Source organism: Rutilus rutilus (genome assembly GCF_951802725.1).
Source record: "Rutilus rutilus genome assembly, chromosome: 21".
Taxonomy (NCBI): Eukaryota; Metazoa; Chordata; class Actinopteri; order Cypriniformes; family Leuciscidae; genus Rutilus; species Rutilus rutilus.
Window position 1 is genome coordinate 5,391,010 of NC_140226.1, and position 16,592 is coordinate 5,407,601.

Here is a 16,592-nt window from a genome sequence, read left to right on the forward strand (position 1 = left end):
TAAAAGAGCACTTATATTCTAAACATGTAATTGAAGAATAACACATTAAAGTGAAAGGTCAACACATAATCATAAAATGTTTTTTTTTTTTTTGTGTGTGTGTGTCTTATTAGAGATGTTTGAATACTAAACAGTATGTTTGTGCAAAGTGATTAATGCAATGGCATGTTAATAGATATTTACCCAGCAAAATACCCTCTTTAAAATGATTTAAACAATATTTTAATAGTTGTTAAAAGTATCAGATACCACGTGACGTGAGCACGTCTGTTTCGGCAGTGGTGGACAATAATTTACACCTGAATAATATGGAAAGAATTTAATAGTCATTGAACTGAAAATACAGTGATACACAATAGAAAATAAGAGAATTATTCAGACTCAGCATACTTGACCAGTTAGAGAATATCATGCCATCAAGTCCCTTTCTTTACCCATTCGATATAAATTGGAAATGGGAGGGACTTGAGTAACAAGTCGGTCCCTTTCCCAAATAATGCAGTCGATGTGCACTTGCTGTCCCTGCTCGTGTGCAGGTGAAATATATTAATTCATAGCATAGAATAACTCATAAATCTATATTTTTTTTTCTGTCCAACTTCGAGACCTGTGGATGAAGTTTCAGAAGCATCTCTTTTGCTTCCCGTGGGCAAAAGCATGCAGTTCATCTTATGATGATGTTTATTTAGTTGCAAAACAATGTTCACAGATACAAGAATACACAGCAAATCATGGAACAGAAGCACACAGAAGCGCTTTCCTCTACCACCAACATTTTATTCAATCTTTTAGATTAAATTTTTCGTAAAGAATTGGAATAATACAATGCAATACTTACAAAATGGAATCAAAACCTAAAAACAGGGCCAATCATCTTCATGTCTGATAAAACAAAAGTGTTGATGGGATTGCATGAAAAGCAGAGAACAAAAAAAAATCACTGCAATCATATTAGAGTTGGAACCACAGGAGAGTGAACATCGTAGCTCACTAATGCCACAGGTGGCCAAATGATCGATTAGTACAGTGCTTGTGCTAAAATGAATAAGATATCTTCTTATCAAAATAAAATAAAAGATGACACTTTCAATAGTGTTAAAATTCATTAAAAATGTCCTAAAAAAATGATAATAATATGTTGCAATAGAAATCAAAGTACTGATACTATAGTACAAAAAATAAGCTTAAAATGACAGCATAAAAGACAGATAACATCGTCTGGGACCTGTGTGATTTAAAGGTCCTCAAACCCGGCCGGGGTCCATTTCCGTTATCTACAACATCCCAAACTATGCATGGTGGCCAGAAGACTAAAACCGAATAAAGAAAGAGATGAAAACCATCCCTCATGCCTATATATATATGTATATATGTATATATATATATATATATATATATATATATATATATATATATATATATACGCTCTTTTCCTGTATGCACACAAAATAAGCCTGCACCTTTGGAAAGATTATTTACAGCTCTTCAGTAAATTTTTCAAAGCTATTTAAAATATACTTAATGCATAAAAATAAAGATTTTGGCATTCTCTTTGCTTCCTCCTCTTCTGATTGCAAAGTTCTACAAGAACCTTGTGAACCCGGAAGGTCTGCGAAGTGCCTCGTCCTTCTGATAGGGAGCATTCATTCATCCAGCCTGCTAGGGGGCGCTGTGAGACGGGTCAATCGAGGTCCAGGGAGTCCTGCATAATATAGGGGTCGCATTAGAGCATCTAAAGAATCCTTTTACCATCTTCTTGTCGCTCTGATTAATCTCGGACACAAATTCGGCGTAACCGTTTTTGGGGGCACCTTCATCAACCCCCTCGTTTCCATTTGTTCATGTCACGAGCAAAAACCAAAACATGGACGAACAGACAAAGAAATCGAAAGACAGAGAGGGAGAGATATGGAGCTGAAGTGGTTTCGGGTTGTTCACTCTATAGTCGTCTCTGCATTGATGTTCATCGCGTCGCTCTGTGACTCTCGGCCACACCGTGTGTCTTTAGAGTTGGATCTCGAAGGTCTTGTGGAGCTCGCTGGAGAAGGGGTTTGTGGGCGAAGGAGCGGTGCGCTGTTGCGAGCGGGTCTCCAGTGCGGCCCACTGGGCCTCGAAGGCATCGGCTGGATGCTGAACTGCATTAGACTGAGCCGCCCAGTTGTTCGCCCCGTTAAACGCCACACTGCTTTTGGGAGGCTGCAATGCTGTGGCGTTGGACACCGGAGGTAGGAATGGTTTTCCGAAGGGGCTGGACACGGTTTGGGTGTCGAACTGGACTGGTTGTGGTGGTGTGGAGAACGGGGAGGACTGGGGAACTGGAACAGGCACCGGGATGGGTTGGGTTTGCGTGGCGGATCCGAACACGTTTGCCACCATCTGTGAAGGTGTGATGCCGACCGGCGGGAAGCTTGGTTGCATGAAGGGGATCCCGTTGGACACTGGGAAGGCCGGCTGGCGGGGGGGAACGGCAGGGACCGCAGACGGAGGGATGAAGGGGGCAGAAGGGGCAGGAGGAGGGATGAAGGGGGCAGAAGCGGGGGGGAAGGGCTGCTGAGCGGGAGGCGTGTCGGTTCTCACGGCGCCGGCGGGTTGGTGGACACGCACGGACTTGGACACCTCCTCCAGCCAGCGGTCCGCTTCCGATGGTGTGCGTTTGTGGGAGGAGGAGGGTGTGGAGAGAGTTGCGCTGACTGCAGGAAGGGCTCCCACGGCAGGTGCAGGATTTGGCCACTCGCTCCCTATGGGAAAAAAACAAGAAGATTGTTTTTAAGCATGACATTTATTCTGCTAGGCTGTTACAGTTTAAAGGTTGTCTCAGGAGGGTTCCACTCGATTCTAAAAAGAATCAATTCTTCAATTCCGAGGCTTTTGGAATCGAGAGCTGATACTATGTATTCGGACATACTACTCTTTTGGCGTACTGTTTTTCGCATACTATATACTAAGGAAGAACACACCTGATTCTGATTATCAGCTCGTAAGAATAGACTCCAACCCTGCATCTCAATGTCCATGCTATCCATCCTAAACAGTATGTGAGATTAAAATAAGTGCGTCCCAACGCATAGTATTTGTTGAAAAGAGTAGCCTATGCCAGAAGGCCCCGGATGGTCAACTATTTCCGGTGGATTTTCGAAGTGTGGATCTGTGCTCACTATAATGGCTAATATTGCCCACAACCCACTGTGCTTTAAAAGAGGATTCAGTTCAGAACTACAAACACGAGCTAAAAGTGTTCAGAAAACTACAAAACATGGAGGATGTGCGCGACCGACGGTTAAGTAGAGGTTTAGATAAAGGGTTGCCTTTGGGTGACTAATAATCAACATTCAAGCTAATAAAAAATATTGATGTAATGTTATCTGTGCTATATTTCATTTGCAACAACAACATGAACTTTTATAAAGATCTGTTTGGCCATTAACTTTTAAATGCATTGTTATGCATGAATAGGAGGAGAGTCGCATGAAAGACCCTTAACTGGCAGATCAACATGCAACTGCATTTCTCTCCGATACGGTAGGAAATTAAATTTAATTAAATTAAACGTGGAGGATTTTATCTTTGACAAGATGATTGATGACTGAAATGACAAAGGATTCATTAAAAATTTGCAAAATAAGTTTTGCTCTAATTTGAAAACCTGAAAAACAGACAACCACATTATCTGGACTTATATAACGTATGTCTATGTCAGTTTTGCAAATGGAGCTTGAGGCAAGTAGTTTTAAGTTTTAACATGTCGCGTTGATCAATATGCTCATGTTGCGTTTTTATTGGCTCGTCAGTAGACGTTGACGTAGCAGCAAACACACTGTGTCCCCTTTTCCACCAAGGCAGTGCTGGTGCCGGTTCGGAGCCGATGCCTACTCGCGAACCAGTTCTTTGTGTTTCGACAGCCAAAGAACCGGTTCTCGGCCAGGAAAATTGATCCAAAGCGGCACCAACTCTTTGCTGGACTAGAACCGTTCTTTTACCACGTCATGCTTACGTCGGGGGCTGGGGGCGGGGTTATTGTCGAACTTCTTCTCGAACGTAACCTCCGTCTACAGCAGTGGTTCTCAATTCCAGTCCTCGGGACCCCTTGCTCTGCACATTTTATATGTCTCCCTTATTTAAAGGGGACATATCATGCCAAACGCACTTTTTTAGCCCTTAAATGCATTTTGTTGTATATTTGGAGTGTTTAGAAGTACAGAAAATATGAAATTATTCTCTTCAGGTGCTTCGTTGATATCTTTATATTCTGTTTTGGTCATATTTTTCAACCAGTTCCGATTTTTCTGTTATCTATGACGTTTTTTGAACTATTACGTCACAGTATTTGCAGCGGAACTGCCAAATAAGGACATTGACTTCCGGCCCAACACTTCGAGCAATCCGCCATTTTTATTTCTCGCTGCAATTTTGTAGTCCAAGCTAAAGGATGCAGAAGTTACGAGAGGGTAAGTTAAAATGTTCGGTTGTTGGATGTAGTAACCCACACGCTTCATTACACCGTCTAATGTAGATAAACTGCCGCGCTTGTGACAAGGGCGCATGTTTGACTGAAAGAACAAGCAGAGAGAGAGACCCGGTCGCGCGCGCGCTCACTCTCTCTCTTCAGAGCCAGGCGAAAGTGTAAACAAGACATTACCGTCTCCAAACTAGACGCTGTCTTGCTCTCTCTCCCTCGCACATATTAATCAAAATAAATCAACACGGTGGTAAAAGGTCGGAAGACCAAAGTTTCATGTGTAAAAACAGTACACACCAGTGCGATACATCCATATGAAGACGTTGTTCTACAGGTTCGTCGTCTTCATTTTCATCTCGCTCCTGTTCCGACTCTGGCTCGAACATGTAAGGCTGGCTGGACAAGTCTTCCGTTGTTGACATTTTGTTAATAACGTGTGAATAAAAAGTTTCTGTGCCGCTAGATAATCGTATCTCTGCTATCAAACTACAAAAATGGCCGAACGGGGTGGAGTTGAACCTCTGCAACCTGGAGAGGGGGCGGGGTATGAAGTGTCTCAATTGTATTTAAAGAGACCGCACCAAAACGAGTTGCTCTCAGACGCACATCAGAAAAGGGGTAGACTTGGGGTAGGCCTGTGGAGCTATAATAATGAAGAATTCAGACCCAAGCATTGCAGTTCTGCTTTATATAGACTACAAATGTATGATTTATATGTAAAAAGGAACAATTTAAAAGCATGATATGTCTCCTTTAACACACCTGAACCAGATCATCAGCTCATTAGGAGAGACTCCATGAACTGAACTGAGTGTGTCAGATAAGAGAGACATACAAAATGTGCAGAGCAAGGGGTCCCGAGGACTGGAATTGAGAACCACTGGTCTACAGTAATCCAGACGAGCAGCACAAATGTGTTCTAAACGTCTTCTTCTGACCCCAATATAGGATCGCAAAGCCAGGAGAAACATTTGCAGAAAGACGATGTAGTCCGCCATTGTAATTGTTATGCTTGAAGTTGGCGCAAGCGTTTCTGGGAAAGCTAAGACGTATGGCAACGCACACAGTGACGTAACGACGTCGTTCGCTGGGCTCTCTAGTCAGTGGAAAAACAAACAGGTTCTGAGAAGGTTCGCAAGTTGAACCAACTTTGAAAACAGCACCAGTTCCGAACCAGTTCTTTTTTTGGTGGAAAAGGGGTATGTGTGATGATCATGCTAAATTTCTGACACTGTCAGAAAATGATCTCAAGACCGTGACAATGGCCATCTTTGAGCCTCTCTCACTCTATGATCCAGGAACATCATTTAGGAGCCATGACCACAGAAATCAGTTCGTCTGGGACAGTCCAAAATCATACAATGTGTACCAGGCATTAGAGCAAGGGTGTCCAATCCCGCTCCTAGAGGGCCACCTTCCAGCTGAGTTTATATCCAGCCCTGGTTAAACACACCTGAACCAGCTAATCAAGGTCTTCAGGATCACTAGAAACTTCCAGATGTGTTTGAGCAAAACTCTGAGCTAAATGTTGACCCTCCAGGAGCAGGATTGGATATCCCAGACTTATATATTTATGGTATCATCGTGAAAGATTATGTGTATTTTCAGTTAACTTTAGTCAGATGCATTTACATTGTTACTGTGTATCTGTGTCTGTAAAGGTGTGAACCAAATGGCCCTTACAGATGTGTGGCCCATAGAAACTGATTGAAACTGACAAAGAAACAGCATTGCTCAGAGTAGATTGCAGGGTAGATCAATCTCCTGTGGGAGGCCCTTACAGTTTTCTATTGTTTGCAGCCCATTTGTCTTCATGTATAAAGTTCTGTCTCATAGCGACATGCTAACATCGCTGCTGAAGGACTGCTACACTACAAACCTTCAATAAATTCTTCTGCCCACAAGAACTCTGGTCAAGCTTACTTATTTTATGTATTGGAGAAATCTAATACCAAAATCTGAAAGTTTGTCTTTTTTATTTGATCACGATACTGTAGTAACTTGACTGTTATTTGATTAGTTAAGGCGAGACACTAACAGGTGAATAGGGTGACATTTTAGCAGATAGCAGATATCACCATGAAACTTTCCCAGTTGATTACCTACATTAAGATGAGAAAAAAATGTATTACAAGTTTACTGTAATTTAATGTTTAAATATGCAAATTAAGCAATATCTAATTAAATATGCGCTAATTTGCATATATAAAAAAAAACGAAATCTGAGTATTGGATAAAGCCAGGTTAAAATTATATTTTTCATTGTGTTCACATATTAGATGGGAAAAAATTACAGAGGGATTTATGGATATCTACTTTTGCTATCCTGTAAATCACAATATACCGTCAATAGCCTTAAAAAAAAATATTTTCGCCATGTTTTTTGGAATAAAATGTTATATAAATCAGGCTAGGAATAATATATTTACAAATCCCTCTGTAAATGTCTTCATAATATAACTAGGTACAAGACTGGAAGGTTTGGTGCATATAGGTGCTACTGAAGTGGAGATTTCGGACTTGGAGTATGAGAGAAAAGTCATTTTGAGAAAACGGGCTTTAAAGATTTATCATCAGCCAATGAGATTGTGCATTCAGCCCTTTTACTTTCACGATTGGTTGCTGATAAAAAGGAAATGACCATATTTGTATCCGACAGCATTGTACAGGAGAGAGAGAGCATTCTAACGGTGCGTGTGATGACAGGGTGCCGGCAGCGATCGTGGAGCAGCGGGATGATTTAGAACGCCAACTTTTGTTGAATTTATGAGAAATCTACAGACTCACACAGACAAAGTGTAATAAAATAAAGACCTAAATGTGTATTTCAGACTTTTTTTCACCACAAGTCTGAAAGAAGACATGTTATTGAAGTGTGGATATCCAAAAATCTCAAAATTGACCAGTAAAAAAACACACAATGTTTTTGTCTGCCGTGTCTCGCCGTGTTATTTTTTATCACAAGGGTCTTCAACCAATGTGGGTCCTCAAATTAATTTTCGATCACAACATTTTTTTGAAAAGAAAAGATAAAACATGGGTAAAAAAAACATCACAAAGTCAAATTTAAATATAAGCACTCTGAAACAAAAGCAAGAGCACCCTCGGTTGATACAGTAATAATTTAACAATATTGGCGAAACTCTATTGCGTTTTTGAGTTTGCGATCTGGAGAACATGAAATGTTCCTATTTACAGCGGTGAGAAATGTAGCCAATCACAGACATGTTTGTTGATCTCTTGAATGCAATTAAGACAAAATCCACTCACTGCTCAAAACGCCAGAGTTTTTGTTCAGTGACGAGTTTTGGTCGCTCTCGCGAATCCTCTCATTAACAAAGAAAGACACGATGCAAGTAAGAGACTGCAGTGTGTGTAGACAACTTTATTGATTTTGATGGAACGTTGTGAGCTCGCGAACTGAGACGAGTCACAGTTTTTTAGGGATTGTAAAGTGAGCGCTCTTTCGTGCTTTCGAGGCTATAGCTATAAATAAATCCATTTAACAAAAGCATTGTTTTTCATGCTGCTAAGAGGACAGATGGCCAATTACATGCTGAAAGATTTGTGGAAGTGACATCTATTAATGCAGGATTCACTCTCAAAATTGCAATTGACAGTGATAACTTGCAAGGGACACGAATGTGGCATGCAAAATGGAAACGCAGAATGTAAATGCAGACTAATAGATTACTAGAAAAAATGTTGTATACATTTTATTATTTATTTTTAATTCCATTCCAATTATTTGTAAAAGTAATGACTTCTTAGTTTAATCTTAAATGCATCACTGTACATTGCTGTTCTTGTCATGGTGGAGCCTTTGCTACACATTACATCTGCAATTTACTAGAGAACACGCACTCACTTCACATACTCAATGATTTGATTCTTAATTTTCCATCTGACAGTCAAATTAAAATGTGATTTTTTAACAAACTAGTAGCTAAAGATCAGGTAAATGTTGAATTGTCCATCTGATTAATAAAATAAAACTAGACTAAATGCATTAAAATAATTTAAAACAACTGCGAACAACTAATGAATTGATTTTTATCACAACATGTTGTTTATTATGATACATAAATCTCAATTTTATGCATGTGCAACAACAACAACGTGTATAGTTCTGATCTATTGTCTTAAAATATGACTTATTCTTGATCATAATACAGTTAGTTTCTGTTAATATCGAAGGGTATATGGTTAATAAGTAGCTCTGTTTGACATATTTTGTATCATAGGTCCCTGCTCCACGTCTATGGCGTCTCTAACTCTAAGGGGCTCTTGCCCTGAAAAGCGTTGAAGACCCCTGGTTTATCATATCACGGCTCTCAGGAATACTTGATTCTGATTGGTCAGTCGCCAACCCAGGTATCTGAAGCTTTTATATAAAACCAAGCTCCGAAAACGACTCATTTCGGATTTTGTCACATTTTGACGTAATAGTGCGATGAAAGACCGCAGAAGAAGATCAACGCCTACTTCTACATCATCGCATCTTTGGCCCCGCCCACTGACGTGTTAGTGAGATGCAGGATCACTGGACTAAAAATAACATTAGGATCCTAATGCTAGGAATGTGGTTATTTATTTTCAACTATGTGAATGTCTCACTTGAGCATTATTTGTTTGTTCGGAACATTTTACTGCGGATTCTTTGGTAAATCAGTCGCAATTTCGGTGCAGGCTTTGCAAACAGACATTTACGATATGGATCCGTCAGCAATGCCAAACATGTAAGCAACCATGTTAATTCTAATGCCTGATCTGTGACCCGTGATTTCTGATATTTAATGATTCATGTACAGTCAGATGTTCTTTGTCTCAAATATCGTTTACTGCTGTTTATGCGTCAGTAAATGAAGCCAGAGACTGAATGATCAACATCACATTATTTCTCTTAGTAGCATGAAAATAAGTCTGTTATTTAAATTGTGATTAAATAATATACAGAAAGCGATCAAAGAACACTCCCTTTACAATCGCTGGAGCTGTCAATCAAACAGCGTGAGTTCGATTCGAGACTCGCGCCAAAACTCCCGTTATAATCAACGAATCTCTTATTTACATTGTGTTTGCACTGTTAGTTATTATGAAAGCATTCGTTAGTGAGTTAACCTTTTCGAGCTGTAATAGTAAAAATGAGCTAAAAGTATTTGAGGGTTCCACATGTAATACTAGCTATTTCATATGCAAAGGTAGGAAAAATGCCTTTTATTTCTAAATGATGAGAATTTTTAATGTAAAAATCATACTAAGATTCTAAGTACAGGAAACATTATCAAATTTTTTTTTATTATATATTTTTGACATAAGTATCGGACTGTGACATTAACTGAGCAAGTTGCAACTACAGTTAATGACACATTTTGTGATTTTAGATGCATGTACACATTTTATGCAATTTTGAGACAAAAGTATGCACCAGCAGCTCACAGTACAACCTTGCATTACAAACTAAAGTGAGTTTCTAGCACCTATCCTGCATGGTCCGCAGCACAGGGAGCCCAGGTGTCTTACCTATATGTGCTGTGTGGGCTGTGTTTGGGGTCTTGGCCCAGGGGTTAGTCTCTCGCACAGGCAGCGGGGGCGGCAGCACGGGAGAGTGAGCGGCAGCGGAGACTGTGACGCTAGGCGGCGGGAAGGCAGGAACTGCACCGTTGACTACAGCAGCAGACAGGAGTGACACGACGAGTAGATTAGAGACAGAGCCGGACACAAGCAAGAGTGCTAACACATAGGCATGCACACACACATTAGGGATTGAAAAGACTAGATGATTAGTTCTGCCAGTAGTGAATGTGTAGGGTCTGTATTGATTAGCCTTGGATCACATGAGCTTGTTGTATAAGGCTCAATCCCAATTCACCCCTTGCCCCTACCAAGGGGAAGGGGAAGGGCCAGATAGCCCTTGAAACGAAGATTTTTCGGGACCACACTTCAAACGAAGGGGTATGAGAAATGTACCTGCATACACCGGCTACAGAGGCAACATGACTGCCAATAATCATTTTCATTATGTCACATTCAATCTTGTGTTCATATTTACGGTCATGTTATTCAAATAAACGGTTGCAAAAAAAAAAAAAAAAAAAAAAAATCGCTAAAGTTCGTTAACAATATGACGCGTGTAAAAAGCAAAAGTTTGAAGCGAAGTGGACGCGCGAATGAAGCTCATTCGCGTCCACCGCGCCGCGCTAAACGCCTCATTCGCGCCGCAAGACCTCCAGACGCGCGTAAACGCGTCTTAACATTGAAATCACTCGCGCCAGACGCTCTATTCGCGTTTGGTGTGAACGCAGCATTAGGCGTCGAAGATATCGTCATCTCCGTTGTTTTCTGCAAACTTCAGAAGAAAAATGCAAAAAAATAGCTGTAACTCCCGCAAGACTACAGCTGACGACGGCATCTTAGAAGTTTGTGATAAACATTGGTGCATCTTCTCCTGTGACGTAGGCGCTAGCAACGACGTATAATGACGTGTAACGGTGTAGTAGTGGTGTCCCATTTCTTAGGGGAATATTTTCACCCCTACGCCTTGCCACTCTGTTTCAAGGGGCAAGGGTAAGGGGTAGGCGAAGGGGTATAAAATAGAATTGGGATTGGGCCTAAATGGTGCAAAAATCCATCTTTCCTCAAACTGCACAACATAAGCTTTTTATTAGTAATGGCTAATGGCTTTTTATTAGTTGAGTAATTTACTAGCTAGTTGTCGATGAGTTAATCCATAGACACACACACACACACACACACACACACACACACACACACACACACACACACACACACACACACACACACACACACACACAGGAGTAATGATGCTGAAAATTCAGCTTTGCATCACAGGAATAAATTACATTTTAAAAATACATTTAAAAAGAAAACAGTTGTTTAATACTGTAATAATATATTAAAATGTTTGTGTTAATATATATGTATATATATATATCTATATATATATAAAAACTGTGAATCCGTAACACACACACAGATCCACTGAGAGTGTGAGAGTGAGGCTGACCTGGAGCAGCGGGCGACTGCGGTGAGGAGGTGTGTTTGGGCATCGGTGCTGAGGAGAACGGGTCCTCTGGAGGCCCACTGAAGGTGGATGTGATCTGAGTACACAGAGAGCTGATGCTGTCGCTCTCACCCTCCACCTCCGGCACTGACAAACACACAGCACAACAGTCACTGTCTACAGATCCTCAAACCAACTCACTGCCTTCAAGGCAACAAAACAATACTGTTAAGGCGTCAGGAACAAAGAGAGAAGGAGAAAAAGAGACGGAGGTCCAATATTGTAGGGCTGGGTTGAAAATACTGATTTGTCGATTTAAATCGATTCTCATTTTGATGAACCGATATCGATTCTTAAATCCCAAGAATCAAATCTTTTAGTCTACACTGTTTCCAGTTGATGACTGGACAAAACTTAACTAAACATTATTTGTAGTGTGTCTCCCATTCTATAATCACAATGAGCTTTTTGCTTTGTTAGTTTTGATATGAAACAGTCAATGTCTTTAATGTGGCGTGACAGATCACTGTGTTTGTGAATTGATCACATTAAACGTTTTCTGTTTTCAGTTAAAACGGTGTCGTGTTAGCGTCCCCTAAGATAATAACTAATGATCTTTGCAATGGAAGTGATTCAATCAATCAAAACTAACTTTAGCTGGACAATAACTTTATACTAGAGCTGCTGTAAAGCCAAAACAATCTCTGTTACTGTAATTTCCTATTATCACTGTAAAGCTGCTTTGAAACAAATCTATATTGTTAAAAGCGCTATATAAATGAAAGTGACTTCACTTGATCAGCACGTGAACTAGGGGTGGGACCAAATATCGGTCAGCAATATATCGTTGTCCTTCTCTGTGCGATACGAGAATCGATACTCTGGCACCAAATATTGATATTTTAATTAATAAAATAAGGCGCTCTAAATAGATTTGCCTGCTTCCAGCGTCGCTACTTCATGGCTCCTCGAGGTGGCGCTCAACACATGAATGAGGGAAACGTGAACATAAAGTGAGTGAACTAGCGGACAGCAGTGTGAGTAAAATAATAGATGCCCAAACCACGTTTAAGACCAAAGTCTCCACAAATAAAATCAACAAAGAGTATGCGATATACAGGAACTGCCTGGTAAAAGTAAAGTACATGGGTAATAAAAACTTTTTGTGCTGTTTTCCACCAGTTTGTACTTGAATAAAGAGAAAACCTGCACTTTTCACAGGCATTTTTGTTTTCATAGTTAGACAGATATGGTGATGTATCCTTATATCGACTATCGCAGAATTGCTGTATCGTGAGGTACCCTGTGATTCCCACCCCTAACGTGAACCGATCATCTCTTCCTCTTTACTACTAGTTACAGCATGAAATAAATATAAATGAAAATCAGAAGAAATGTTGAAAAGAAACAGTCCAACTTACTGAAATGTTTCCGCGGAAAGACGTCAATAAAACAGCTTGTAAACAATGTCACGGAATGTCACATTTACCTCCGAAAAGCCATTCAATGTCCATAAACTCGTTAGTCAGCTAGAGAAAAATAACCCTAGAGAGGAGCATTTTGCTATATATGCACTAAAAAGTTATTATAATTAAGTTATTATTATATAAATTATATGCCTTATGTGTAATTTAAATGTTTGTGTCCAAATCAGTTAACATTATAGTAATGTACTGACTGACAAGAGTCCACTTTATAGTTTACAGCATTAGTTGAGAGAATTTTTTCCTTGAGAAAAATGTACTGTACCTGATATACTGTATATTCAAATGAATCGAAATCAAATTGAATTGAATTGCAAGCTTGTGAATCGCATCAAATTGTGAAATTTAAGTCAATGCCCAGCTGTACGAAATATAGTAGTCAACATTTGAAGTGGATCAAAAAAGTTCATCAAAGTTTCCTAAAACAAGAACAGGGATTGTTAAAAATTCATGTATAACTTTGATGAAAAGTTTTGATCCACTTCAAATGTTGACTACTGTAGATAGAGCATATAGAAAGCGTACTGATCTGGAAAGGTGACGAGCAGAGAAGGTGAAGAGCCTCACCGGTGTTTTTGCTGGGGAAGTCGGACTTGCGCTGCATGGTGGACGGCAGCTCGTTCATGCGCAGGGACATCTGTCGTTTGAAGGGAGAGGTTTTCTGGCTGAGCGCCGGGAAGCCGCGGAACGAGCCCTGGCGAGCGAGAGCCTCCACGGGCGCGTGGCGTCGAGGGATGGCGTGAGGATTGGCGTCCTGAGGGGCCAGTGTGTTCATGGGCAGAGGCGGCGAGGACGACGAGCCGTTGGGTCCCGCGAGGGAGACCGCAGGGTTTGAGACGCCCCCAGACGAGATGCTCAACACACACTCAGAGTCTGAGGAGAGACCAAGACCATTGCCAATGACACCACAACACTACCGTTCAGAAGCTTGGGGTCAGAATTGTTTGTCTTCTGCTCATCTAGCTGCATTTATTTTTATTTATTTTTATTAATACAATTAAAAACATTAGCATTGTGAAATATTATTACAATTTGAAATAACTTTTCTATTTGAATATATTGTAAAATGTAATTTATTCCTGTGATCAAAGCTCAATTTTCAGTCACATGATCCTTTAGAAATCATTGATTTGATGCTCAAGAAACATTTCTGATTATCAGTGTGTAAAACAGCTGTGCTGCTTAATGATTTTGTGGAAACCATGATTCATTATTTTAATGATTCTTTGGTGAAATTCTTCAAGTGTAACATTATTAATGTCTTTACAGTCACTTTTGATTAATTTAATGCATCCTTGCTGAATAAGAAACATTGACCAAACAAAAAAAGTGACTGACCCCACATGTTTTTACAGTAGTGTATAGCTGATCATAATAATAGATGTTATTACTGATCCACAAAAAATCCACAGAATGTGACACCAGATAGTTAAAAGTCATTGCAAAAATAGTCCAGAAAAGAAAAGCTATATCTAAACACACTTGCTTTGATATTTTGTTATCTAATGCAGAGGGTTTCAGACTTTAAAGCTACGGATCCTCAAATATAGTTACTCCTTCCTATACTGCTCATTATAAAAGACCCATTAGATGTATAAACCTGTTCATTAAACTGATCAAAAGTGACAGTAAAGACATTTCTAATCAAGATTTATATTTCAAATAAATTCTGTTCTTTTGAACTTTCTATTCATCAGTCCTGATAAACTGCATCAGTTTTCACAAAAATCAACATTGATAATAATCAGAAATGTTTCTTGAGCATCACATCATCATATGAGAATGATTTCTAAAGGATCATGTGACACTGAAAACTCACTAAATTACATTTTAAATGATATTCACATAGAAAACAGTTATTTTAAATCGTAATAATATTTCTCAATATCACTGTGCTTCACTGTAATTTTGATCAAATAAAAATATCCTTGGTGAGCAGAAGAGACTTCTTTCAAAAACCTTTTAAATGGTAGTGTATAAAAACTTTGTAAACACATGTACATCCGTTCCCTGAACCCCAGATCCAGATGGTCAGTCTCTGAAACGCACCTTTCTTGTTGTCCTGCAGCTGCCGCATGACCTCCTCTCGCTCCGCCTGCTCTGTGGCTGTGGTGACGCGGAACGAGCCCTCCCGCGTGAAGGTGGTGCGGTTGGCATCGAAAGTGGCCGTGACCCCGCACTCCTTCTCCCGCTTCTGTTTGCGCTCCAGACACGCGGCAAACGCACAGCCCACCGCATGGCTCAGACGCTCCCCCTGACAACACCGAACACACAAACCAGTCAAAGCTCTTTCTTCAAACCAAATCAAGATTTGTGTCTTTAATCAAACTACATTATATTACATTTAATTATAAAAGAATATTATTCACTTTCACAGCATATATATATATATTAGGGGTGTAACAATATGTCATGTCACAATATATCGCAATACAAAAATGCAACAATATGTATCTTGGATAGTGACAATATGTATTGTCAGTGTGTAGTTCACCCAAAATTAAAAATACTGTGTGAGAACAAATTCAAGTTTTCAGAGTTTTAGTGTCAGCACTACATTAAACTACTTTATATAATGTTGAACATAATGTATAATAATGCAATGGGGGAATATTTGTGACATTATTTGAAATATATCTAGTCAGTGACAGAGTGCATGTATGTTAGTTTAAAATAATTCTGTATATTCAGCTTCAGAATCATGAATGTTGTTATTCCGGTGTCTCTATTGTCCTGTGCTTTTGGTTTCCAGCACCAAGTCCAAGCCTGTTCATTTACACCCACAATGTAATATCAAATGTAGCATTTTATTTTTTATTTATGTTTTATCATTCCTGTGGCTGTTTTTCTGTTGACTTATCTATCCATTATGAACCCCTTTGTAAAGAGACCGCGGGGTGGGTGGGGAGGGAGGGATTGGTTGGTGGGTAGTTGATTTCATCCGTGTTTTCATGTTCTCATTCTGGCATATGTTTATTGTCAAAAAATGACTATATATATATATTTTGCATTTTAATCAACAGTACATTTTTTGTTAACCTTTTATCATATGTCTTGTAGTATCGCAATAATATCGTAACGTGCTATTTGAAGAATTCATCTTCCAGAATACGTTTTAATAAGTTTTGGGAGTTTATTTTTAGTCCATCTCCTACCCTGAAGTCCGTTTTGCAGAGATGGACTAAAAATAAACTCCCAAAACTTACTGTCAGATTCTGGAAGATGAATTCTTCAAATAGTGGTAGAAGAGGATGTGGTGCTGGTCCGTCAAGAGTCACTCTCAATCTGTCTGTCTATAAAGCCTATATAAAGCCAGTCTTCATGTATTTCACAACACTTCAGCTTGTGATTCTTATTAAGAGGGGGTACATTTTTAGGATTCTTTGCCTAACCCAAGTCTCTGAGAGCCTGACACCTTGCTCTTCTGGAGACTCCAGGTAGGTTGCAGTTCTGGAAAATGGTGGCGCTGGAGACTAAAGGGTTCCTGATGGTTTCACACTTAATTATTCACCTTAATTCCTAATTCTTTTGCAGTTAACATGTCTTTTCTTCTCCACCTGTATTTGTCTGACCCTGCTGACCTAATGAGTATTTCACTGTCCAATGGTCATTAGTATTGCATTCTTCT

At 39.7% G+C, this 16,592-nt stretch overlaps 1 protein-coding gene across 3 annotated transcripts in view; it reads right to left on the minus strand.

Moving 5' to 3' along the window:
* Nucleotides 1-753: 753 nt before the first annotated feature.
* Nucleotides 754-16,592, minus strand: part of numb (NUMB endocytic adaptor protein) — a 78,615-nt gene continuing 62,776 nt past the window's right edge. For 2 of the 3 annotated variants that reach the window (XM_084393185.1, XM_084393184.1), the window contains 5 exons: nt 15,014-15,218; nt 13,532-13,837; nt 11,484-11,627; nt 9,980-10,123; nt 754-2,738 (listed from right to left, as the gene is read on the minus strand). In XM_084393185.1, coding sequence (XP_084249311.1) covers nt 2,005-2,738; nt 9,980-10,123; nt 11,484-11,627; nt 13,532-13,837; nt 15,014-15,218 — 1,533 coding nt within the window. In that variant the 3' untranslated portion in view covers nt 754-2,004. The remainder of the gene's footprint in view (nt 2,739-9,979; nt 10,124-11,483; nt 11,628-13,531; nt 13,838-15,013; nt 15,219-16,592) is intronic. The other variant, XM_084393186.1, reaches the window with a different exon arrangement.